This window comes from Pagrus pagrus (assembly GCF_965226575.1).
Source record: "Pagrus pagrus genome assembly, chromosome: 2".
Taxonomy (NCBI): Eukaryota; Metazoa; Chordata; class Actinopteri; order Spariformes; family Sparidae; genus Pagrus; species Pagrus pagrus.
The window spans coordinates 34,308,071-34,336,021 of record NC_140186.1 but is presented as its reverse complement, the minus strand read 5'-3'; the positions used below and the strand labels follow the sequence as shown (position 1 = coordinate 34,336,021).

Below are 27,951 nucleotides of genomic sequence, written 5' to 3'. Positions count from 1 at the left end.
CTGTTGCGGCTGGTAATTAATACGTTTTTCAGCAGCAGAGAAAAATGTGATGGCAGACTAAAGTGAGCAAACGACCCTTGTTTTTGTTGTTATGTGCAGAAATAAAATCACTTCAAGTCAATCTACTGTATGTCAGCCTAAGTCCCAAGCTGCAATATAAGTAGTTTTTAGGAGATGTATATAAACACAAATGTATAAATAAATGTAACTGTTCGTAGTCAACATGTGCTTTTGTAATCGACCACCAGCACATAAGCTATGGACCAGGACTGGCCGCAGCTAGCTGGTTAGCATGCTAACTTAAGTAGACTTCTCTGCAAAAGAATACATAGGCATCATGATGTCAAATTTCACATTCTGTTGATAATTTTTGTAAAATTTTTAATCGTTTCAAGTATACATTTTTACATATTTTTAACATTTAGATTTAAAATTGACATTAGGATTAAACATTTAGATCTGGATTTAATGTTAAGATTTAACGTTTAACCTTTTTTAACATAAACATATTTTTAACAATTAGATATAACATTTTGTTTAGTGGTGCGCCACTACTACTACGGATCATGACCCGGTTAATATACTATTTAACATGCCATATATGAAGACTATTGGAAATAAAATGTTGAGCCATGCCGTGAAATAAACAACCAACAAGCAGCATATAAAGAGAGGAGTGGCTGTTATTAAATTCATGTGAGGAAATACTCCAGTACTTAAGGTAATGTTTCTAAAGCCGGAAGTGACGCCATGTGTTTGCGGTTGCAGCTTGTGAGTGTAGGAGAAGCTACCTAGATTAGCCATCTTTTGCCTAGTCAAAATTTAAACGAGTAGTATTTCCACTATTGCTGTAATGATTTGACCGAAGCTCCAACACACCCAGCCCTGCAAGAGGAGTTAACACGGACATTTCAACGCGACGGAGCAGCCAGAGAGCCACCGACTGCAGCAACAATGTCCAGCCGTCTGGCCTTTCAGACGCAGCTAGCCTCCATTATGGAGGTTCTGGCTAATGCAGCAGTGGCGGAGATTTGTAAACTGGTGGACGACGACTATGCGGTGGTGAGTTTACAGATGTCGCAATGCCAGAGAGAGAACAAAGCCCTGAAGAGGAAACTGCATCTGCTGGAGCTGAAGATGGCCCGGGGAAACGCCGAGAGGAGGCTCCGTGAGAGCGCCATGAACAGCAGCCGACCGAGGGTGCAGATAAACACCAGCGACAGGCTGCGAGGGTCCTCACCGTCCACAGGTAAGATTATTATCATAATAATGCAGGAGAGTGGACGGCTTAAAGGGGCACTGTGTAGAAATTCCAACTGTATTCAAATTGTATTATTTACATTATAAATTAGGTAATAATACAATCTCAGAAATATTTATTTTTTCCACAAGTGAATAACCAAGCTGTACTCAGAGGAAAATAAAGTCACAGAACACTGTTTGAAGCTAGAAAGGTGGCAGGGTCCGCCACATATAAACAAAGTAAAATAGTATAAATTGTTCCCTCAAGGTCAGTTTGAGAGTTTGATTATTTGGTATGTTTAGGCAGAAAAAATCAGCCAATGAAGGTCTTTATCTTCTCATTAACATTTCTTCACCAATACTACAGAGTGCTCCTTTAAGTAATATTTTATTGAATGTATGAGTGTTAATGATGAACTTAATGCTTAGTACTTGTGTAGTACCTATCTGCTCAGTGCCCCAGCCTCTTAATTGCATGATTTGTTACTACATAATGTTCAATAATGGCCTTTGTCAAGAATATCTTTATCATGCATATCATGTTACTACCCTACCTACCCTCTTATGACAGCTTTGACATAACAACTGTTTGTTATATAGGATCATATGAATCTGTATAAGCATCAATTCAAAATTACATTTAAAAATAGAAAAAAACAAAGCTGTTGGCTCATAAAATGTATGTGCACCAGATGTAGATGGCTGATTATCACCATTGTCACCATTATAGTGATTCTAGTATCAGGTCAGGGCTCAGTATGTACTCATGCACAGTCATGCAGTTGATTCTCGTGTTTCAATGTGTCATGTGACTATGGTTTAGCTGCTTGGATTGTCATTCCATCTCGGATTTCTTTAAACTGACTTACCAAAACTCACTTTAAATATCCATTTAGTTTCACAACTGACTTAAATCAATCAATAATCATGAAACACTTTGATCATAGTTACTGTACTAGTATTGATTAGAAACGGTATTGTCACACTCCTGATCCTGTCCTCAACACAGCGTTGAAGCCAGGTCACACCATTGAGTACACCCAGAAATGTGTTATTTCTGTGAAAACTTTACACCATTAAAAGAAGCAGGAAAGTGACTAGACCCACACTGTGTGTATGTTTGTCTTTGCCCGTAACTTGATGTTTCTCTCCTGTTTTCCTAACATAAGTAGGACTGTGCTAATATTCCCTTATTGTCATTTTTAAACTTAAATCACATTAACAACAACCCTTCCCACTGTATTGCTAGCCATGGTGTGTAGAGAAACCTTCTGAGTGTGTTGTCACAGTTGGCAGCTGTTTCACGGCTAAAAGAAGGTCTGAGGCTGTCTCAAATCAAATACAAGTTGTACACTCGCATAGATTCTTGCTACCCCCAGACATTGAAATCTGTCAACACTCTGATGCTGTCTGCATTTTACAAATGTTGCAGCTACAGAATTTCTAAAATAAATGAATTTTGTTATATTGATTGTTAGAGTTTGTCCTTTGCTTTAAATTAATTTCAAAACATACTACTGTAAACCTGGCAGCAGTCAGTTGCCAGGTGAACACTGTGGTTTTGCCCCAGGCTTGTTCACCGTAGAGCCAGTCTGTACACTGCAGTACAGTCTGAGGAGAACCTGAAGTTTTGTGGTGGAGCTGTGGGCTGTATGAGTGTGAGCAGTGACTAATTGTTGCATTATAAACAAGTAAGCTGTGAAGTTGGTGGTGTGGCATGAACACAGAGGCCCTGTTCAGACATGGTATCATCATTGTCCTAAGTGATCCAATCACAGGTGGACGGCTCTTAGTATAGGTGTGAACACCCCCAAGATGCATTGAGGACACATTTAAGATCCAATCACTCAGAGCGCACTCACACTAGGCAATCTGTACCATGCCCAAGCACATGGGCATGCATAATAGGGCTGAACAATTTTAGGAAAAGATCTGATTGCGATTTTTCTGGCAGATATTGCGATTTCGATTTGATTCACGATTTCCTTCAAATCAAGCTGCAGTGCAATATTCACAATGTACAGTAACATTAAAACATTAAATGCTATTACTTTAATGCAAGGATGAAAACTAAAGTTAAAAATTGCTTCAAAATATTATATATTAGATATTTATATATAGAGTTACACTGGCGAAAGATGCTGTAATTGTAGTCTGTTTGCTACAGTGGGCCTCAGTATCATTTTCACCTGACTTTTTCGTCATCCACTCGTCATACAAATGCCTGTGGTGATTTTTCAAGTTCTGGTAGAAATTGGTTGTGTTTCCGCTGGATGTTGCAACTTTAGCGCGACAGGTTTTGCACAGTACCTGTTTCTGGTGCACGTCTGCAGCATGGATGTATTATTAGTGGATACAGGACCGGAAAATGGCCGCCGTTGATTTCAACGGAGTTGCTCGCCTGGCGCATACGCCGAAAAAGTTTCTGACTTCCGGGTTTACTTCCGCGTTATGGGGCCCATAGAGCATGCGCAGTTGAGTCACCCCCCATGATGCTCTGGGGCCTCCCATCATGCCCTGGGGCAATGAGAACGAGCAAATTGCTTTCTGGACAAGCGCTGCGCGCTCATGAGTGCTTGTGGATGAGTTTGACTGGTAACGACAAATCTACACAATCAAATGATGGATTTATAGCGCACATCAACCGATGATGTTCTCAAAGTCATGGTTATAGACTATACATGGTAAATTTGTGTTGTTTCATTTTTTTTAAGTAAGGATAAAACGTTGTTCTCCGCTGTTTTCCTAACCCTCCTCCCGGTCGTATGCATTTGTTTTCAGCGAAGTCAATCAGTGGATCGATGGATTATCATATACATGTTATGATGTGTGTATTTGTGTAGTCCGATCTGTCATAAACAACAGATTACATGTTACGGGGCGCGTAACGTGTCGTGGACTCACGGTGCCACAGAGATGGGAGCTTTTTTTTTTTCACCGAGACGAGAGAGCTGAGCCTGTGGCCAGAGCGACTGTCTGTTTAGTGTTTCATACTGAACACAGTGACTCAACTAAATGCACACACCTATGGCACTATATTCTACACATGTGAGCCACAGTAATGATGGCACATGTTCCACCAAATACTAACAAAGTGATACAGCATGTCCAGTCTCCCTCTATTCAGGATCCTGACTCTCCCTTTCAGGTGGAGCTGCTGTGATGTGTAAACAATGTTGTGTGCGAATCCAATAAAGTGCAAATATCTACCGAAGTGCAAGTGCCATTATTCATGTGCATTAAGTTGATTGTTCATATATGTATAAAAAAAATAATTGTAAAATATTTCCAAGGCTCAAACAAATCTGTCCCAAGTAAAAATTGTTTAATTTGTGATTACAGTCTGCAAACCTGAGAAAAATAGTTTGTAAGAGCCAAGTGAGAGTATAACATGTGACTGCATGTTAACTGTTGTTTTTTACTTTCTTTAAATAGAGAATGCTTTGACATTACGTAACTAAAATGTGCATTTCTTAATTCATTTTATCTTTTTTTTCTATTTTATTCAGCTTTATTATTTATTGCGTTGTCGTTTATACTTGCATCATCATCAGTATGCTCTGCTGCAGACTGCATGACTCCAGGCCATCAGACTGAGACGGTTCAAACCGTAATAAAAGGTCGTTATGACAGGATGAAAAGGATATTAAACAGTCATCATCACCGACACTATCACATGCATGGTAAATAACTTTTTGACTTTTCCACAGCAGTGGACGGCAGTAAGTGAAAATGTGGTCATTAAGCGGGTGATTTAACGCCAAAATACCTTTAAAATTGCATTTAAAAATACATGGCATTAAAATATGAAACTTGTATCACAACTCTGTCTCGAAAAAGACTCACCCTGGAGTCGTTTAATTCACTTTTCCCACCACGTTTAGCCCCGTTCAGAGCTGTCATTAAGCCAACAGGCATCCTCGCTCCCGAGACACAGCACGACCGCGCTTGGGAGTTCACGCACACAGCTGTGACGTCACCATTGAAAATGAGACTTTGGGGGGGCTTTTCTGGCCTTTAGAAAACTTTTTGACGGTTTAAAAGTCCATGACTTAAAAAAATGGAATACAAAGATTAGCAATTAACAGTGGTGACAGCTGGAGGTGTCCTGAGAACAGTTTTACAGGCTTCTCTTTTACTATTACGGCTTATGGGAAAAATGCTTTCTGGGCCCCATGGGATTTTTTGTTGCAATACCGCGAGTGGCCACTGGAAAAAATCGGCGTGCCTGCTGAGAGGCGTCGTCATATCCAGGTTATATTATAGATCCATGGTCTGCAGCCTCAAACCCAAAATACTCCCAAATGACCGACGTGCTGTTTTTCTTGGGGATTAAATCCCCTAACTCCGCTTCTGGTCCAGCTGAAGCCATTTCAGAACACGTTAAGGAGCAGGTTAATACTGATTGGTTAGCGTGACCTGTCCACAAGTAGCATGCCGCTTCTGATTGGTGAGCTTGGCGGGATGATAGGGAGACAGCATGTATGTGTAAAATAGTTGACACAACAGATCCTGGGTCAGTCAGGAGCGCTGCAAAAACCGCAGCTTTCGCAATTTCGATCAGAAAACGATAAATCGTTCAGCCCTAATGCAATATCAAGAAATCCAGGAACGTGAGAGGGAAGTCTATGACCAAGATGACACAGAATAAGCCACAAAAAAGTCAGTAAAGTCATGTTCTCTCTGCTGTTCAATTGTGTTGTGACTGCGCTACGAAGTGGTGACGTATATACAAGAGGTGACCGTGATCAAGCCTGGTTGCGGCCGGAGCCATGTGAGAGCAGGCCAGCTCGGGACTGGGGAGGAGGGACAATCATGCTTTGGCATGTTACGGTGCAACTGGGCCAAGTGTAAGTGTGCCCTCAGACCACATTCAGAGGTGGTCTGGACTTCATGTGAGCACATTCTTTCAGCAGTGTGAACGCAGAAGAAGAGGCAACAACAGGCAGAATGGATTACACACTGTCTGACTTCCATGTGCTTTACTGTAATGTAAATTACATGTTTGGACTCTCTCAACCTGCCAATGTTAGCAACAGATGTTTGTGAACATGTCTGTTTCAACTGATCCAACCATTGATCTAGTAAACCACTATAGCGAAGGGAAATGAGATCCAGTCATAAGTGGTCACTTGAGACACGTGTCGAGACGCATTCTAACACCAGGTGTGAACTGTCCACTTCTGATTGGATCACTCAGGTTAGATGCTTTCCTGCTGATGAGCCCAGCTTAATTAAACAAAAGAAAATGCAGACTGCCCTAGTTGTAATGATGTAAAATTATACCAATACAAACAGAACATTTTTGAGCCATAAGTGAAACCGTTGATGTCGATCATCAGAAAAGTTAGACTTTTTCTTAAAAAATTGCCCACACTGATTATCGATAACGGATTATCTAATAGTCAATCAAGTTATTAGGTGACAACTTATCGATCAACAGATTAATCGCTGCAGCTCTTTGTGTATTAGAAACACACATGATGCTACAGGACCTGTTGAGAGCACTACGGTTCTAATGTCATCACAAGCTTATTCTTATTTTCTTCTCTGTTATGGTCAGCTAGTCAAGAGACAGTGTCTACTTACACATCCAGCAGACATAGAGCCACATCAGTATTCATCTCAAGTGGTGCTTTTGTGTCCATCACAAAATAATACAATATTACACACAGCCATGATTTGCTTGATTGTCAGAATAAAATACTGATTAACATGCCTGAGCAACCATATGTCTGGGTGTATTTCGATACTTATTTAAAGACAACTGTTAAATGGTGGGAAAGACACTTTCTTTTGTGTATTTTCCCATTTCTGTCTCCACTGTAGTCACACTGTCAGCTAGGGATGGGTACCGAAACCCCGGTATTAAACAGGCCCCGGGGATAAATTTAGAAAGGCTGTGGTATCAATGAGCTCTGACGTTATCGGTTCTGCTATATTCTGTGTCGGAGCCTGTCCTGTGCAGGGGGCAGGCTGGGCTCTTACTGCCTGTCTGTCTGTCTCTCACACATGCCGACACAGACACTTGCTCCGAGCGGCAATGATGGAGAGAGCCAAACATTCAAAAGTGTTGTTATACTTCACGAGAATCCATGTAGACAATGCTCGTTGCCACAGGTGCAACAGGTCTTTTGCATGTAAGCGTGGGAACACAAGCAATCTTTCAAAACTTCCAGTGAAAGTACATTACACACAGACAGAGAAATGCAGTTTTCAACAGTCTAGCTCGTAGTTCCTCTCCGGTTTCCCGATCTACCTCAGATATGTTATGCTAGCAAGAGCCCACACAAAGTTAATTACATTTTACAGACATTAGTAACCATTAGTCAGCTGACATGGTGAAAGCATCATTCAAACTAGGGTTCGGGTCATAATATGAGCTTTGTGGGTATCTCTATGATAAGTAACCCTAACCAATGTTAGGAGGGAAATAGATAAATAAGATAATAGTGCATACCATGGCTGACATTAAATGAGTGGTGCATCACATCATACGAACATACGGATAGTTCTTTTACGCAAAGAAAATAATTCTTCATGTATAACGTTTGCCAAATGAATAAGTAGGCCCAAATAGTTAAGAATGTGTTGTAGACAGCGTTTCACAACATTCATTCAGTTTCTCCTAACACAACAAGTTTTTTAATTGGATGTGTGTGTGTTTTTCTTAAGGGAGTCCGGTGAAGAAGTAACAGGCTTTCATAGCTATAGCTATATGTCGCAAAGTAAGTGACACTTCTAATGAGGACAGAAACCGAATTTACAAGAAGGCACCAATGAGTTAAAATTTGCCGTAGCCATTTCACAAAGTTGGGGAGAACATGGGAGAAGCCTTTCAGCTGCTCAACCTGTGGGAAGATGTTCTCTGAGGCCGGGAACCTGAGAAAACACCAGAGAGTTCACACTGGAGAGAAACCCTACAGCTGTGGGCTGTGTGGCAGGGGATTCGCCTGGATAAGAAACCTGAAAACACTGAGTGATGCGATCACAGATGGACAGCTCTAAGTAGACACTAAGGTGTGAACACCCCCAAGACGCATTGAGGACACATTGGAGATCCGATCACCCAGACCACATTCGGAGGTGGTCTGGACTGACCACATTCTATCAGCCGTGTGTACGCATGTGTGTGCGCATATGTGCCCATGCTCACATTGAAGGTCTGCCTACACAAAAAGAAAAGGAATAATAATAAGATGACTTCTGTTTGATTTTCATTTTACTGTAATTTTTGCAACCATTGTGTAAAGTAGTTCACAACAACAGTTAATAAATTCAAATGAGAAAAGGTATGACACATCCCAGAGAGAGAGAATTACAATAAGTGGTCATTGTCACTGTCATTCACGAGAGAATATGGTGTGTAATTCCTATGGAAAACATGTTTCTTTAAACTTATGTATATCAGTAATGGTGAAGAATTGCTCATTACAGTGAAAAATTCATTATTTGTGATTAAAGTAATGGTTGTTGATGAGACCCCCACAGATCGGTGATTTGACTGTTTAATGGGAGATTAAGCTAATATAGCTATAGAGTAAAACATTATAATATTGATACATTTAATAAATATCAATTAACAATATATTACTAATAGCTAATATGTATAATATATATAATATTTAAAAAACATATATACATTTCATATTTTATATGTATACATGTTAACAATACCCACCCCTACTGTCAGCACTGATCATTAGAATATACACTGCCAGTGTTTCTAAATAGACATTTTTCTTGTGTCTGTGTAGATGGCGTGTTTGAGCGACAGATGGATGTTCCTCTGTGGTCTGGCAGAGTTGCTGCTGGGGACACAGCTAGCAAGCTGATCCACTCTGAAAGCATCCAGAGTAATGTAAGCACACCACAAGGCACTGTGGAGGACTGGCTGCTTTGATTTGAAATGGATGTTGTTGCATGAATATGAAACTGGTCTTTGCTGAGCGAGTGACAAACCTTCCATGTTTTGAAGTCTCCAGATGTGGAGCTGGTGGAGCCAGAGGCAGTGCTGGTAAAGGAGGAGAAGGTGGAGGCAAACATGTCACAAGTTGAAGGAACAGAGGACGACGTGCCGCTTATAGGAGATGATGGTGAGTACAAAGTCCTGATGCATGTGTATAGAAGACAACCGTGTGTAAGGCTCAGTATTTTACAGTACTGTCCCACTGAAAAACATTCAAGCCTCACACAGGGTCAGTTTACTAGTGATGGTGAGTCCTACCTACCATATAAAATGATGTCTTCTCTGACATAAGAGGAACTTTAGCAAGTCTGAGAAAACCACTGTGATGATGTCAAAGTGATGTCATCAAGGTTATCTCAGGTTGCTCTGAGAGAGTGCAAATGTTTCTTGACATAGATGCTAAATTGTCTGTGTCATCAATGTGTATTGTTTGAGTTTTTGCCAACATGCAGGTAGAACTAGAGTTGAGACTTGATCTGATAGGCTCAGCAGGACTTGCCTTAGGTTGGCATCATTAACATCCCTGCCCACACTAAAAGCAGCCTCTGGTTTTGTGGTATCAGTCCTATTGAAAACTCCATACCGTCTTCTAGGGCTCTACACTGATGTGAGAACTAGGCCTGCCCCTGACTGAAGATTTTCTTTGTTGAGAAGTAGTCGTTAGAGCTAGCCATTAGCTTATTGGTCGTCGCACGTTTATGATATTAATATTATTATTGAATTTAATTATTGAATTATTATTATTTATTATTGAAAACGGCTTCAAGGAACTTTTATTTTTTGTTGATTCTGGCAACCCATGTGGACAAAAGCACTACGAGCCACCACCTCGAGTCCTAAAAATCCAAATACTCGTGGATAATGGATGATGTATACTAATGAACTTTCCACCAACAATCCCCCCGTTTAGCCCCCCCCCCCGTTCTTCCCTGATCATATTGTCCAGTCCTGGTGGTGAATGAAGAGCTCCTCTGTAACAATGGCTGAGACCTTAAAGTTCAGAAGGCGCTTGAGACACAGCAGCTGTCCTCAGTGCCTACATTTTTGGGGGGTAAAAAGAGAAGGTGACATTAAGAAAGTGAACTGTTGAATCAGTGCTTTGGAAATGTACATTATGATGAATTAACCATGTTGGCTACTAATGGTGATTAATACAGATTATTGCATAAATAGTATCTTATGAGCCATGAATATTAATTATGTAAGTAATTTCATCTGTAACACTAAAATATTATCAATTCATTTTTTTCTCCATTCTCTGCCCCACATGGTCTCTGTAAAGGAGTGGTGGAGTGTGTGCCTCGTGGAGCTGCAGGACAGAGAGCCAGCATTGAACAGCAGGACACCCAGTCCACTTCCTGCCAGTCGCAGTCCCAGATCCAGTGCCAGAGCCAGAGCAGCAGGACGAGGCGTACCAGCAGCAGCAGCAGAGGAGTGGAGGTCAGTGACTCCTCTCCTCTCCTTAAGTGTGAACTCAGTGCCTCTGTCGAGGGCAGAGACTCACTGCAGGAAACAATAAACCCACACCAGTATATCGAAGACGGCAGCAATGACTCACAGTTTGACGTGTTATGTGACAATGATAAGAGCGCTAACTTGTTGGTTGAGGAGTTTTTTGATGAGCATTCGGGGGTGGAAGTGGAAGGAAGGAGGCCATCTTGTTCATACTCGATGGCAGCGGCTGATTTCCCATCGACCTCTGCCAGTATTAATGGCTGGACTCGTTACGGCCCCGGTTTCCCCTTTCCCCAGCTCTCCAGTGACAGCAGCAAAGTAGACCATCGATCCGGCACCAAGGAAAGACGGTTTGTTTGCAGCTACTGTGGTAAGGCTTTTAACCGGCCCAAGAAAGTGGAGATCCACCAACGCGTCCACACAGGGGAGAAGCCTTTCAGCTGCTCAACCTGTGGGAAGATGTTCTCTGAGGCCGGGAACCTGAGAAAACACCAGAGAGTTCACACTGGAGAGAAACCCTACAGCTGTGGGCTGTGTGGCAGGGGATTTGCCTGGATTAGAAACCTGAAAACACACCAGCAAAAGAGCCACCCTGAAATTAATACTGTAGTGGAGAACTGGGAACAGACCTGAACTGTCATCTTACTTGAGGCCTGTGTACTAATTCAGCAGAGACTGCTTTGCTCAACAGAAAGAAAATAATTTATGCCGAGGACCTTCTGAAGAACTTTATAAACAGATTTCACAATAGTTAAGAAAAACAATGTTTTAAATGTCACTTTGTTTTCAAAGACAGAAATAAGAAAATATTAATTAGAATTAGAGTATTTCTGCTATAGTGAGGGGAAGCAGCTTAATGACGGACAGTTTGAATTTCACAGTCTTTAAATCAGTCTTATTAAAAATGTGTCTCTACACACAGTCTTCTAGTCTAGTGAAGGTCAGATTGATAAGTGGGGACACCAGCATATAGACCTGAAATGTGTTGTTGTATCTGTTTCCTACACCCACACACACACACACACACACACACACACACAGCTGGCGCTTTGCATTGCAGAACATGGTAAATCCCTTTCCAAAAGGTGAGCGAAGAGAAGCTTTGCTGCTGGATGTTCTGCCTTGTCATCGGCCGTATATGTAGGATATTTTAAACTGTGGTTTGTCCGGTGATTTATGTGTTAACCTTAAAGAATCTGAGAGGCTGATCAGACCTGGTATTATCATCTGTCCTGGGTGATGCGATCACAGAGCTCTAAGTAGACACTCTAAGACCCCCAAGACGCATTGAGGACACATTTGAGATCCGATCACCCAGACCACATTCAGAGGTGGTCTGGACTGCATGTGACCACATTCTTTAAGCCGTGTGTACGCATATGTGCCCACGCTCACATTGAAGGTCTGCCTACACAAAAAGAAAAGGAAGAATAAGAAGATGACTTCTGTTTGATTTTCATTTTACTGTAATGTAAAGTATGTGTTAGGGCTCTCTTAACCTGTTTGTGAACAAACATCTGCATTGATTCAGGAGAGGTGGACCACCACAGTAAGAACATTACCACCAGAGATGGATACACTGAATATTACCATCCAGATAACACAACAAAAAAACAAGGCCCAGTGCAAGTAGCCCTTTAACCATGATCAAATGATTAAATATTAACAATAGTGCTGTAATTACTAGAACCTGGAGAAGTGAGATCTGACCACAAGTGCTCACTATTAATGCCAGGTGTGAACTGACCACTGTGCACTTGTGATGGGATCACTCAGGACGGATGGGAATACCAGGTCTGAATTAACTCTCAGCTTTACATTAGATTCTTAACAGCCACATTTTCTTTAACACAGGTTTAGACAGTGCTGTTTAGCTTTATGCACACTTCTCTTAAAGAGTAACTAAACCCCCAAACCACTTTATTCTACTGAAAACAAATGTATTTGGGTATGAAGTAGTGTTGTTGAATGATTCTGGTCCAACTCTTGACATTTTAGTCAAACTATTTCAATTTGGTGTATTTTGTTGTAAAAATGTAAGAGTGACTGCCCTCTGTGGGTTGAAACCCGGCTATTACAATCTAATTTTGTTATTGGCTGAGATGGAGGCCGATGACGTTTTGGAGGCTCTGTTGGAGGCTCTGTTGGAGGCTGCACAGACTGACTGGGCGTGTGGGAGAAGGGGGGGTGGGGGGGGGATCTGTGTCCGTGTCTTTACTGCTCCTGGAGCCCCGCTCAGAATCGAGGCATTTTTTGAATTTCCAGCCTAGATGCACCTCAGCTGAAACCTGGGGGTTTAGTTACTCTTTAAGTAAGGCAGCTGTTCTGCCATGCAAACTCGATCAAGTCAACCTGAGAAAATCATGTTATGCCTCAGAATTTGGTGTCACACAAAGCTGCATATTTAAAGACTAAACTAGAATAAGTATCAGTCAGCAGTAGGTGAAGCAGCACTGACTGACTGATCTTTATATGGTACAAAGTGGCCTATAGGAGAACAACTGGTTCCACTTCCACTTTTATATGTATGAGATTGTGAAATGTGGTTTGTCCTGTAATCTGTCACCCCCCATTTCCCAAAACCATCTTAAAGGAAAAGGCTCCGTTTGTGGTTTTCCTCTCCAAACCCATTGGATCCTACTGATCTTTAAAAACGCACATATACTGTTCAACTCTCAAACAAAAAGTTGTTTCCTAAAACATCACTTGAAACAGGAGTGGCAGAATAATCCATATTTGGCGCTCCAGTGAGTATTCGAAGCAGCAGGACAGTTCATGTGGGATGGAGTCCAAATAAACTAGAGTATGTACACACTGTAGTTTATTTGGGTTATTTGGTTGGAATGAATAATAAGTTCTGATGTTGGAATTCAGTCTTGGCCAGTAATCAGTCATTTACTCTTTCTGAAAATGCTATGCATGTACTTCCACAAAAAAAGTAAAAGTTTGAGAGCATTGTTCAGGAGTGGATTGTTATTCTAAATGTAACACATTTCATGTGTTTTATAGCTGAAACATTACACATTTTGTATGCAGCGTTTCATTTATGGAATAAAATATGCTTCTTAAACCACTGGAAAGTCTTTTTTTATGAACCACTTCTGTCAAAATGAAGTTGTCATGACTTTGACTCTCAGATGAATGACATCAGATTTGCATCACTTGTATGGAGAAAGATTGACTTGTAGCTCCACTTTGTATACAGCAACAGTAAACTGTCACTGCTCCTCAATCCAAGGCTGGTTTAAATCAGTGACTGAGTATTTCTAAACTAGTTCCTCTGAACCACTTGTCCCAATAATTTAATAATTTTAGCTCAAAACATTCAAAAAAATAAACGTACATAATCAACAGAATGAAACAACAGTGTTGACGTTCTGTCAAAGATGTCCATTTACTGTGTTGTAGAAGTTAGCATGCTAACCAGCTAGCCCCTGCCCATCCTGTCACTTAATACCACTTTGTACCTCAAGAGGTGAGTCTGATGGACCTTGTAGTTTCAGCTGGGAGATGTAAAAGCAGCCAGTTCACTATTTAGTCTCATAAGTCGACAAAATAAACTCACAAAATGTCAAAAAAGGAAATATATTTACATTTATTTTACTTAACAGAAAAATACAACCGCACACCGTCTGAATTCCACTTTCTCTCTCTTACTGAACTAACACGAGCTTAATCGCTTCTTTAACTCATCGTAAAACATACTGACATAAACTGAATCAAAGTCACCAGAACAGTCTTCTGTTGTCTTTCCACAATCACCTCTGGTTTGGTCCAAATAAATCCTCAGTTCACAGAGTAAGATGTGAAAATTTACATGAACATTTACATTTAGGGCATTTAATAGACGCTTTTGTCCAAAGCGACTTACGATAAGTACATTTGTCACAAGAAAGAAACCACAACATATCACCGTCGATAAAGTAGAAAAGAAAAAATAGAAACAATTTTCAAGCCCTCATCTGACCATTTTTTTTTTGGTATGCAGGGTCGAGGTGAAGTCTGAACAGTGAGTCTTGAGTCTTTTGCGGAAGATGGCGAGTGACTCTGCTGTCCTGACATTGGTCGAAGTTCGTTCCACCACTGAGGTGCCAGAACATGGAAGAGTCAAGACTTTGCTGAGCGACCTTGGTTTGCTCTCAGCGATGGCGGTACCAGCCGGCCAGCTGATGTAGTATAGCAAAGTGCTCGCGCTGGGGCGTGTGGTCTGACCAGTGTTTGGAGGTAGATGGGTGCAGTTCCGTTGACGGCCTTGAAGGCCAGCACCATCGTCTTGAATCGGATATGGGCCGCAACAGGAAGTCAGTGGAAGTCACGGAGGTGGTGGTCACATGAGAGAATTTGGGTAGATTGAAAATGAGGCGCGCTGCAGCGTTCTGGAAACTTTGCAGCTGTTCAGTCGTTGAGCTTGGGAGTCCAGGAGTTGCTTTGCGTCCTTTGTGAGGAAAGACCAGATCCTGCGGATGTTGTAGAGGGCAAATCTGCAGGATCGAGCCACCACGGTGCAGTTGGGGGTGCAGGATATTCTGTCGTCGAGGATTACACCCAGGTTCCTCACAATAGATGAAGGCGATACTGTGCCATCCTTGACAGTGACTGACAGGTCCATGCGAGGGCAGTCTTTCCCTGGGATGAAGAGGAGTTCAGTTTTAACTAAGGTTGAGCTTGAGGTGGTGCGCAGTTGTCCAAGCGGAGATGTCCGCCAGACATTCCGAGATACGAATATTTCAACTAACTCTCATCAGAGAATGCCTAAACACTGGATCTACAATTTCTTCTTACTCACCAGCAGTAGTTCACAGCTTCATTCCCCTAGACAAAATGTTTTGACCCTGCTGATGTCTGACTCTCTCTCTGCCACTTCATGCCTCTCCTGTCCCCGCCTTCCATGTCTTCTCATCCCCGGAGTCATAGTCCTGGTCATCCACTGTAAATCACCTCCATACTGTATCCCCAGTCTAGTGTCTAGCCATGCTTACTGGGGGGTGGTTGAGCAGAGCCCCATTGCTTGTGCTAACTCTCCCTGTCTTCCAATGTCGTAATCCTGGAAGCTAATGGGGCCACTTAGCTCCACAGCTAACTGAGCTATTACACTAACTGAGCTGCTAACGGCAGCTAGTCACGACAGCCTAAGTTAGCTAAAGCAAACTGTATGGTGAGCAGCAGTTAGCGGTCCGGCTGCCCCCTATAGTTTTGGAGCTACCTTCAAAGTCTGACCATTTCTTACAAATTACACCTTTTAATTCTCTAAAGAATCATGAAAGCAGATGTTGCAACATTTGAATAGTTATAATGGGCTTCAAGTAACTTATTCAGGTTTGGTATCAGCGGAATATATGTTGTTATTTCTCCCGCATGAAGCTCTTAATAATAAATTGAGCATTGGATTAGAGCCCAGCCCAGTGCTGCCCAATATCGTTTTTGTAATGAAATTAAATTTCCTTATAAAAGCTGCATAATCAATATATTGTTATATTATGCCTCACTCTGCAGTCCTACATGATGTATATTGCTGTACTGATATGTCTGTAATAAGCAAATACCAGCTGGACTTTTTTGTTTAGGTCATCATGTTTGGTATGAAGTTGCTCTAATGTTGTGTGTCTGTGGTGCAGTAACATCCAACATTTAATCTCTTTACTGTATGTGTAGAAGGAGGAGGAGCCAGATGTGGTGCTGGTGAAGGTGGAGGAGGTGGAGCCAGTGACAAGGAGCCAGACAGGCCTCAGCATACAGGAGGGTGAGTGGACACATCCAACTGTAATGATCCTTACAATACAAAGTACATATTCAAGATTCATCTATTTGTCAGTACACAACATATTTTTTTATGGTTAGCTGTGGAGGATGAGTTCAGGAGCCCCACAGCCTGAGGAAAGAAGCTGCTCTGTAGTCTGGTGGTACAGCAGCAGATACTTCTGTATCTTTGGGTAAACAGACTGTGTCTGGGTGGATGTTGTCTTTTAGAATCTTTGGGCTCTGTGCAGACATCTCACTTCACCAGTACTGTTCGGGATTCAAGTCAGGATGCTTTTTATTGCTCCTCTGTAAAAGTTGACAAGAACTTTCTGGAAGAAGCATCATAGATTCTGTGCTTTTTTTTTATTTTTAACATGGGTGGGGATGTATGGTGGCCATGTTAGGTTCCCTGTGATGTTGATTTTCAGAAACCTAGAACGGTTTACCTGCTCCACCTCAGCTCCACTCATGTAGACAGTCTTTATAGTTATTCTTACCCAGCATGGCTACTTGTGTTTGTTATCAATTTCAAAATGAAATGCCTCCTTCCTGTACGGTAGCAAACTAGATTAATATTGGAAAAGCAACTACAAGTGAGACATTACAATAATATCATCATAATAATTATAAAACAAAATATCAGTGATAAGATACCAGTTTATCAACATAAAAGTCAAACACTACACTCAAGCCAAAAAGATGCTTCAAGCAAGAAAGATGAAACCTCACACACCTAAAGGATAGAAGTGCCAAATGCCTCTTTGTCATATTGTCAGCCCAGGGACGTGCACATTTTGGGGGGGTAGGGGCTCAAGCAAAATAAGGGGGCACTCGACCCACCCACAAATTCTCTATTCCCTTTATTCACACACTTTAATCCTTGAAGAAACCACACATTTGACATGTCCTCATCAAATTAATTCATTGTTCCCTAGTTTAGACCAGTTCAGTCACATCGGATCAACAAGTCTTTCTAGATAGGAAAATTAGGAAATATACAATTTAATGGCATCCAAACAGATTTCCTGTTTGTCCAAGAACCTGATTTTTTAAGCCAGTATGATACTGATTACTGATCTCATGGGAGCATAATTCAACTATTTGAGATATGGAGGTAGACATGCTAAATTTCTGAACTGGAATGGAAAAAATACAACTTTTCTGTGTAGTTTATGTAAGGGAGTAGGTTTGCATGTAGAGCCACTCCACCCAGCACTGACAAGTTTAATCACAAAATCACTCAGTACCTCTCTCTTTGTTTCCAGGGTTGGTGGAGTCGAGCACTGATGACTATAGAGCAGGCATGCCATTTGATGAAACTACACATGTCTCCACCAATCAGCTGTCTGACCTGCAGGAGTCTGGGCGGGGCTTCTCAGAGGTCAGCTATGGCCGTTCTTCACTGTGGACTAATGGGGGGGGTAGTTATTGTCATGACGACAGCATCCCAGGGCCATCATCACACTGCGTCCCCCTGTCATACTTGCCCAACACACTCATTGTAGCAGAGCCGGGCAGCTCTGGGAGGGGATTGGCTGTTGAGAATTCAGCAGGAAGGGGATTGGCTGCTGAGAGCTCCATAGGCTTCCACACCTCTGTGTCCTTTCAGCAGCAGCCTCCTGTTATCGATCTGTCAGAGGAGTCCAGCCCTGTTCAGGTTTTAGGTCAGATACAGGGGCCCCAACAGTTCCTGGATCCAGGTCAAAGTCAGGTTCAGGGAGGTTTTAGCAGTGCTGAAATGCAGCAGAAAATCCCCAGGAAAAGGGTTTGCATCTGTAGGTTCTGCAGTAAAGCATTCAGCTCCCCGGCAAATTTAGAATCCCACCTCAGGACTCATACAGGAGAGAGGCCGTATGGCTGTAGTATCTGTGGCAAAAAATTCTCACAGTTCTGGAACCTGAAGATCCACAAGAACATCCACACTGGGGAGAGACCGTACCAGTGCTTGCTCTGCCCCGAGAGATTCTCTGATCCCAGCAACCTGAAAAAACACCAAAAGAGACACCATCCACAGATGTAGACCAAGATCTTAGCATGCTGTTATTATGTTTCAAAAAGAGTCAAAAATACAAGCTTTATATTTTACACAAGAGCAAGATAGCGACCACAGTGTCAAACAACACAAATAGCTCTTCAATTTACTAAATTACTTTAATTTATCAAATAAAAAGGTATTTACATGGTGTTAAATAATAGCCATTGTAACCAAATAAAGACTGGTCCCTAATAAACATCAAGGACGGGTGGAATTAGCTGCACTATAATGGCCCTCAAGGTAAATTCAGTATAATGTCCCCACAGATTTGACAACATTAATTCCATCATTGCAGTACAGTCATGTCATACTCAATGTTCTGATGAGAAGACTTTCTCTTTCCTTCAGAAAACCTGTTCTTATTCAGGAAATGTAAAAAATTAATTCCAGTAACTTTGTCTTTGAAACTCAACACTACTAACATGTATTTCAAATGCAAAGCCTACCAGGAACAGGAGGGGTTTTGAGACTTTTAATGTGAAAAATCTGTGCTTGATTGACAGTTGCTTATTTTTTTTCAATTGCTGTTAAGCCACTGTCATCTCACCACCTGGACAGGTGTTTCACATTAAAAGCCTACCAAGGACAGGAGGGACAGAAACACACATAAGCACCGGTGAAAGTTTGGGTATAGTCACACAGTCAACACAAGTCGGTATTACTAAACAACAAAACAACACTGCCACTATCCCTCTTTGGCTGTTCTGTATTTCAGCCAGTTGAAATTGGCAACTTAAAGGAATAGTTCACTCTAAAACAAAATTCAGTCATTATCGACTCACCCACATGCTGATGAGAAGTTTGGTGTAGTTTCTTATTCCTCAAAGTGCAGCTGGAGACCTGCGGGGGACCTTCCGGCAGGAATAATCCATATAACGAGCGTAAGTGGCGCCCGAGAGGAAAAGGTCCATAAAACTAAACAAAAACTTTGTAATATTCCTCCGTCCTGAAGTGGCGACATCCAGAGTTTACTCGAAACGACGTCATTTAGTAAATTTTTCTAGCCTGAGCAGTCACTATGCTATATCTGCCTGAAGGCACGCTCCGCGTTCACGCGAGTCTCCGGAAGCTGTGCCGGACAAGATGAACGAGACTCGCGATAGATACACACCAGTATTTACATCCTGCTGTGAGTTTCAAAGTTTCAAATCACTAGTGCAGGCAGATCCCTCTTGTGTTTGTGTGTCGCTCGGTTGCTCAAAGCAGGAAGTAAATACCGGTGTGTATCTATCGCGAGTCTCGTTCATCTTGTCCGGCGCAGCCTCCGTAGTGCAATCGGCTGTGAGGGAGACTTGTGTGAACGCGGAGCGTGCCTCCAGGCAGATATAGCATAGTGACTGTTTAGGCTAGAAAAATGTACTAAATGATGTTGTTTCGAGTAAACTCTGGATGTCGCCACTTCAGGACACTTGGATTGCAGCGGACGAGCAGTACGGAGGAATATTACAAAGTGTTTGTGTAGTTTTATGGACCTTTTCCTCTCGGGCACAATTGACGCTTGTTATATGGATTATTCCTGCTGGAGGGTACCCCCGCGGGTCTCCAGCTGCACAGGAATAAGAAACTACACCAAACTTCTCATCGGCATGAGGGTGAGTCGATAATGACTGAATTTTGTTCTAGAGTGAACTATTCACCAATTCTTTGTTTCTGCAGGGAGTGTCATCTCTTCGCGCGTTTACTCATCGGACATCACAGTTTTGCACCAGCTACAGCTTTTCATACATATATTTTTGAATGGTGACGAGCAGCTGGGGTGGCCAGACATTTTTGAGCCACCCCAGTAGATCCGCCCCTGGATTGGAAATAATTAGTGAATAAAACCGCATTTGTCTTAGAACGGGCAGCAGAGTGGCGAGCATGACATATTTCTGTTGGTGTATATGTCGTGTGATCACACAATCACAAATAATCAAATATTCTTAGGTAAGTTAGGCTTGTCTCTACTCTTAGCCTGTTACAGATGAAGGCAGGATCTCTCTGAATTGGAGATAATTAAAAGGCCAAGCCAGTAGTTCGAGGGTTACGGGGCCTGGGCTGTATTTGAATTAGCTGAAGGTTGTCATGGATACAGATGTACAAAACAAGCCCAAACTACAGAAAATTTGCAATCACTGATGTAATGAGAAATTTCAGTGCAGGACAGAATGGTGAGTTTGGGGAAATGTTGGCTCAGTAACATTGTGACATTTTGAACATATTTTAATCCTGTTCTTCCAGTGGAAATGGATTCAGTTTGCTCTCAGTAATGCAGGACTTTCTTTGTTTCATCTACAGGAATAATTTTCTTCTTGAGGAATGTGTCTTTTTAAAGTGTGACTATTATGTAAGATATAAGCCATTGTAGCCTAAATATATACTGTTAATGTAACACTGGCTTTTTCTATTGTGTCACAATTTTGTAAATCCTGCTGAATGTTCACAGTTTGCAATGTAAATCATTAAAACTGGATTAAAACTCAACTTGTGAATTTGTGTTTTTATTTTAAACCATACATTACAAAATTGTGACACAATATTATCAAGTCTATAACTAATACAGTGTTGTAGTTCATAATGACCATACAGATTTCACACAGATGTCTATATGCCTTCAAGTAGAATTAGATTTCACCACATTTCTGAAGCGAAGAGGTGCTTTTCACAGAATGGCCCCTTTAGTTTTTTGACACTTTGAGCATTTCTGCACTGTCACCCTCAGGAGAAGCCATCAGATAGTGTTGTGTGGTGTAATGTGAGCCTTTACAATTGTGTCTTGTCATGAGTGGCAGTTTTCCAGCCACAAGATGCAGAGATGAATTATGACAGCAGTTGGGTATGAGGTGACATCTGTCTGTGCAGATTAATGCTCGTCATTCTGTTATCAAGATGTCCCAGATATTAAAAAAACCACTACAGTCACATTATGAACCAACACTGTCCTATTTTGGGACTATAAGAGCCTTTTTTAGGGGCAGAGGACTACATGCTTTCATAGACCAATCATTACTGGAACCACTCAGTTACTTGAAGGAACAGTTCACCCAAAAATTAAATTCTGTCATTATATCTTGTTTGATCTTGTTTGATCAGTACACAAATGTAATGTCAAGATGATAAGTTGTGGCTGTAGGGGGACTTGTCATGTAACTGGTCATGGTATTCAGTGCATCCAGCCCGAAATAGAAGCATGTAATTCCTCATAAAAACACAACTTGTCATCTGATTGTGTGTGGAATAAATAAACAAGATACATGTTCATTAGTAAACTCTAGTGTGGTAGGTATATTTGTTACCTTTGTCAAGAGCTAGACTAACTTTTTCCCCCTGCTTCTAGTCTTTAGCCTAAGCTAAGCTAATAATCTCTAGCTTTAGTATTATATTTAAGTTTTCCTCTTAATTTCTAGAAATAGTTGCATTACTCCCACTCATCCACACTGAACAGCAGTTTATACTACTGTGGTACAGGATTTGACATCTCTTGATAGCAACAGCAGCAGCAGATTGCATTTCCAAGGTTACTCCTCTTTTGTGATGAACGGCTGAATTGACATAATGCTACATAAATATTACATGGTATAGACCTGTGAGAGCAGCCCCTTTGCATCTTATCATGTCTGGTGTGGATACATCCGTTCATCTTTACATCCTTGATAATTGTGTATGAATTGTCCAGCTCCGTTCTGACAGACAGACATGAGAGTGGCCTCTTTCCTCCTCTAACTCTCTACAAGAAAGTGAGGGAGCATGTTTCCCCATGTGTCCAACTGAACCCTGATGAGATTGAAGTCATTAACATCTGGTTTTAATACATCTCTCTTCTGCTCACAAACCCCTTCCCGTCCCCAGTCTGCAGCACCTCAGTCACAAGACCCTAGCAGTATAGTGGCAGTCCAGCTGAGGGTACCAGACACCAACACACCAGCTAGCCCCAACACACAACAACAGAGATCCGGTAACAACAACCCTCTGAACTCTGAATACTCACTGTTTGAACTGGAGACATTCTTCACCCGCTGGGCCCCTGATGGTGACTCTGTATCGGCCCCTGGTGGCCCTTCATGTTCTTTCACCGTGGATGACTCAGCAGAGTGTGACCAGGATGGAGTTATTATTGTGGAGGGCGAACCACAACCTCAGCATGTGCTTCAGCCTCCACAAGGCTCAGTTTCCTCAGCAGTGAGGATGAGTGGAGGCCAGAGTTTTTCCTCTGAATCCGACCATTCCAGAGTTCACATCCAGCCATCGGCGTCACAAGGTGAGGGATCGTCTACTCTCCTTTGTAGAGCCTTCATGTGCCAATGTTTTTGTTTTTCTTTTCTTGTTGGTTTGTAGAAATGATCATGTCAGGAGCTGATAACTGCTGCAACAAACGTGAATAAAGATCATATAATTCAAGATTTTGAATGGAGTGCTAGACACAGAGGCCCTGTTTTCAGACATGATATTAACATTAACCTGAGTGATCCGATCACAGGGGGACAGCTCTAAGTGCACCTGTGAACACCCCCAAGATAAATTGAGGACACATTTGAGATCCGACCACTCAGACCACATTCAAAGATGGTCTGGGTCACACATGACCACATTCTTTTAGCTGTGTGTACAAGTGTCCTGGCCCGCTTACGCAACTGATGTCCTCCGTGAAAAAGCATGAAGAAGCCACAACAACAGTCATAATGGATTCAAGGCTGTCTGATTTCCATGTGGTTCACTGTAATGATAATTACATGTTTGGGCTGTCTTAACTGGCTTAGCTCTTGTGGCTGTGTAAAAGCGCTAAAGAAATACAAGTCCATTCACCATTTAACCTGCCAACATAAGCAGCAGATGTTTGTGAACAACTTTCAACTGATCCAACCATTGAGCTAGTAACCACAATATCACCATGCTCCCTTAACAAGTCTTCTGATTTTAAGAGTTGTTTAGGTAGGAGAAACTTAAAAAACTTTGTGAAATGGCCACAACAAATTCTAAATCATTGGTGTTTTTTAAATAATAAATAAATTCTTTATTATTTGGCCCTTATTGTAAATATCGCACATACATATTGCACCATTAAAATGACATGGTGTTTTCTTTTTTTACTGTCCAGTGCGGTAGCAGATTCTCATTTATTTGAGTGTGTGTACAGTGTCATGTTTGAATCATTCAGAGAGAATGATGTCGTGGATGTGTGCTGACACATTGTTTTCTCTGCTCCCAACTCTGTCAGCAGGGACTGTGTCCATACCTCTGAGGATGCAGGCTCCATCTTCCCAGCCTCCATGGAGCAGAACATCAGCCATGATAAGAAGTGCCAAGGCTCAGCTGCTGCAGCAGCATCGCAGCACCAACAGGATGTCACAGCAACAACAGACCACACTGTCCTCCAGCACAGCTGCTGTCAGTAACACTGGCAGTGCTGATAAAACAAGTATCTCTGGTATCAGCTCAACCAGTAGGACTATGAGCTCCACGATGGCTCCACAGTCAGCTTTACCTGTCAGGGGTACCACAGCAGTATTGGCCAGCCTCGAGGTGGCCATAGCTGCACAGCATCAAGCCAGCCTCTTGGCTCACCACAGTCAAAGCCAGGGTGCCAGCATTGTTCCTGGTGAGCGTCGCAGAAAGAGCTATGTATGTCGATCCTGTGGCAAGGCTTTCTCCGGCCTTTCCAACTTGGAGGCTCATGAGAGAGTCCACACAGGGGAGAAACCTTTCCGCTGCGACACCTGCGGGAAACGCTTCTCAGAGGCCGGGAACCTGAAGAAGCACCAGAGAGTTCACACTGGGGAGAAACCCTTCAGCTGTGACCAGTGTGGGAAGAGGTTTGCTTGGATCTGCAACCTGAGGACACACCAGCAGTCTGCCACAGGCTGTGGCCCACAGGCCAGGGGAGGGTTAGGTCTGGGTTGATCACAGAGTAGATAGACTGTGGATGACAGGACTGTTATAGTTAATACTATTTAATTCACAAACACAGAGGCACATTGTCATTTCTTTATTATTAAAGATATACAGTGCATTGAAATGTCTATTAATGACGAGACTTTGTTATATATTTTGTTAAGTTGTGTTCTTACATTATCCCAAATGTTTCCAACATTGTTCAAACTCAGAGAAGTCCCCAAGTTTATTTAAGGTAACGGTGCATTTCATTTGGTCGCCTGTCACTCTGACAGAGAGGATGAAGTCAGAGAATGAGACCAAACGTAACATGAATAAAACTGGAAAACATTACCTAGTCCATAAACATTTTTGCCTGAGTCACATAGCTTTTCATCAGCAATGGTGGTTGTTTAATGATGTATTCACTACCACTGAATCAAGTTTGACCATGGGATAATTTGTAGCGCAAGTGTTTATGCCCCTAATCGCCAGATTCATTTACAGTAGCTGTAAGCTAGGGAGGGTGTGAGTGTGAGTGTACACTCGACAATGGATGTCACCTCCACGGATCACTGCTGCAGTCAGGTTGATAAACAGGACTGAAGATAAATCCACTTTTTAATCCCAAAAGTTAAAAAGTAATCTCTGAGCTCTCCTCCCGTCAGATCAGAGCAGAATCTGATGTGATTATTGGCGTTTATTCCTCCTCTATTTTGGATCGGATTGGGAGACCCTAGTTTTGAATGAGAGAAACCCCTGGTTTTAATAGTAGTACAACAATACAAAGTGTGAAACTGTTACCATATTTACTTATTCCGTCTTTAATATTTTCCAGATGCTTTTTGTCTGTGAAGAAACACTGTTTAGCTATAGGCCCGCAGTTACAGGGCCAAACCTGCTCACACACTACGATTCATTAGTACTTTACATTACTAACAACCATTTACCAAAGTAGGTTATGTTGTTGTAGAGTTTTGAATGTGCTTTTCCAGGCAGTCACCTGTTTTAGTCAGAGGTCCAGTTTGTGGGATTTAGTGACATCTAGTGGTGGTGCTGCAGACTTCAACCACCTGGGTAGTGTTTGATTCGTCTGTTCTGAGCTACTAGAAACATGGTGGTGCAACACAATGGGACTGTGGAAAGACCCTCTACCTTTTATGATAAAAGGTTTGTTGTAACAGAAACACAGCGATTCTTAGTTTAAGCTGATTATACACCAATTTTTCTGCCAGTAGAGCCCCCTAAATCCCACACACTGAACCTTTAATGTTGCTTGAATGCAGATTGATTTGGACGTCAGCCCTGTAATACCATGCAACAATAAGCTGACCTGTACAACGACTGTAGAAACAATGTTGACTGTGATTCTTCTTTTTCAAGTGTCTGCAAGTTGATCTGCTAAAAGTCAATGAAAGTACATCAGAAATTCCAGCAGCCTATGGTGTGCTTTGGAAAAGTGTTGCTAGTAATGTCATTTATACTTGACTTGTACTTAATGGGATTAACATTTTTCTCTGGTCTTCCTCTAACTTCTCGGTTGTAGACAAAAATACCCTGGTGTTGTGCCACCACCAGTTCACCTTCAGACTGGAAACACATATGTTTGTAGTAGAATGTGATCTGACTGCATATGGTTCAATAACACAGACAATATGACTGTTCAAAGAGTTTTAATGGTGCCAGCCCAAGCCAAAATCTTCTCATTGTGACTACTGAAATGACTCTGAAAGATGTCATTATGATGTGTTTTCATTAATGTAATTTATAGATAAGTAATAATTTTGAGACATTAGTATAATTACTGTAAACAAATTAGACCAATGCGGTTGTTACAGTTCTCTACATAGATTCAGCATAATCCAAAACAAAAGATGGATTAGGAGTAGGTTTTAGGGTTTATGGGAAATGTGGTTTTATACTTTTTAGAGAATCAGCACCATTCCACACACTCTTGTTAACATTACACTATATGGTCACACTTTCTCACTCATGTACTTTTGTCCTCATTTTTTGCTGTCTTTATATGTCCCACCATACCATGAGCCTCTGTCAGCAGCGAGGTCTGTAGTTGAGATGATTTTTTACTGTGAACACTTCAAGTATATTTTGTTGATATGCACAATAAAGTTGTTATGTTGAGGTGGTCTCCTATCATTAATTGTCACAGAAATAAAGTAAAAGACTCCATCCATCAGAAGCTCAGCATGTGTGTCGAGCTTGAGCACCATCAGGGGAGAGACCAATAATTTTACAGGACTCCAGACTTTTTACCACATGTAAGTTAGGTTTTGGTTGAAACATCATAATGAATGAGCCACATTACAGTTTTTCTCAATTGTTTACACACAATTACTGGTACTTGAGACACAATGACCTCCACATGAAACTTGTGCACCAACCCCCTGAACCAATTCTGCTAAACTACAAGCACAATTCCTGCTTTACGCTCAAATTGCAGTTCTAAAACACACTTTTTTCAGAACACTACGCACAATTCTCTGCATTTGGCACAATTTCCATGGAGAAAATCTCTTGTTTTCACAAGGAACACACTGTTATTCAAAATTCTAAAGTTAATTGCCCTACTATGCACACTGACTCATCACATGGGCAAACACCTGTCACACAGTTTTACAATTAGCAATCAGAGCTTTAGCATAGAAGGGCAACATGATGATGCAATGTGGATGAGCTGCTGTGGCCCGACCGAAACAGAAGAGAGGAGCAGCATAGTTTTGTTTGTTTTTTACTGTAACTGCAAATTCTTCTGTTGTTTTGTATGTCGACCACTGTATGTGCAACTTTGTGTTGGTTGGGATGTAAAAAAAATAAAATATATTTGTTACTGTGTATTTGTGTGTTCTGAGTATAAAAACAATATTCTAAAATATTTTACAACACACTTATGTATGCACTGTCTGTAGTAAGTGTAACACTGAACAAAAAAGGTGAATGATGAATGGAGAAGAAGTGTTTTCCATTCATCATAGTGTTTTACATTGAGCACATCAGAGTTCAACTGGTTCTTATAAATGTCTATTCATATGATGGTTTGTGTGTCATTTGAAAACAAAATATCATTTTGAGAAGAAATAACATTGTTTTGAATGTAAAGTTTCATTTTGCAGGAGAAGTGAGGGGTTTTGCCCATTGTGTGTGTGTAGAGTTCTGAGAGTATGAGGCATGCTTTCAGAAAATGTGTAAACAATCGAGAAAAACTGTAAAAAGGGGGGTGTTAGCTAAATGTAACGCAGTAGCAGCAGTTTCTGTGTAGTTAGTTTCCCTGTTCAACAAAAGTGGCCCGTTTTTCTGAGTCACAAAATGACATGATGGTTCGAAGATGTGCGCGCGGATCTTGTGGATTTGAAGCTAACCTTTTGTCACATGTCACTGCAAAGCGTTTGATACTGTTCCGCACAAGGAATTTGTTTTAATAGTATCGATTACAATTGAAATGTCTTTTTACAATAATTATTATGTTTAATAAAACTAAACAAAATTTAAAGGCGAAGGAAAAACATAGCAGAGGATGGTTTCGATCCATCGACCTCTGGGTTATGGGCCCAGCACGCTTCCGCTGCGCCACTCTGCTCACGAGATCCTTCATACAGACATTCGCCTACTTAGATCAACTGTCCCGTGCATTTCTGATGACTATTTT

At 41.5% G+C, this 27,951-nt stretch overlaps 1 protein-coding gene across 2 annotated transcripts; it reads left to right on the top strand.

Moving 5' to 3' along the window:
* The first annotated feature begins 750 nt into the window (after positions 1-750).
* Positions 751-26,429, top strand: LOC311271721 (uncharacterized protein). 2 transcript variants are annotated; one of them, XM_084377513.1, is made up of 8 exons: positions 751-1,249; positions 9,000-9,103; positions 9,221-9,338; positions 10,494-10,651; positions 16,319-16,406; positions 17,671-17,786; positions 22,269-22,677; positions 23,638-26,429. In XM_084377513.1, the coding sequence occupies exons 1-8, from the start codon at positions 955-957 to the stop codon at positions 24,315-24,317; spliced, it is 1,968 nt and encodes a 655-aa protein (XP_084233639.1). In that variant the 5' UTR covers positions 751-954; the 3' UTR covers positions 24,318-26,429. The 2 variants fall into 2 exon arrangements, with proteins under 2 accessions (XP_084233639.1, XP_084233638.1); XM_084377512.1 differs by having other exon boundaries at positions 23,635-26,429.
* The last annotated feature ends 1,522 nt before the right edge of the window (positions 26,430-27,951 follow it).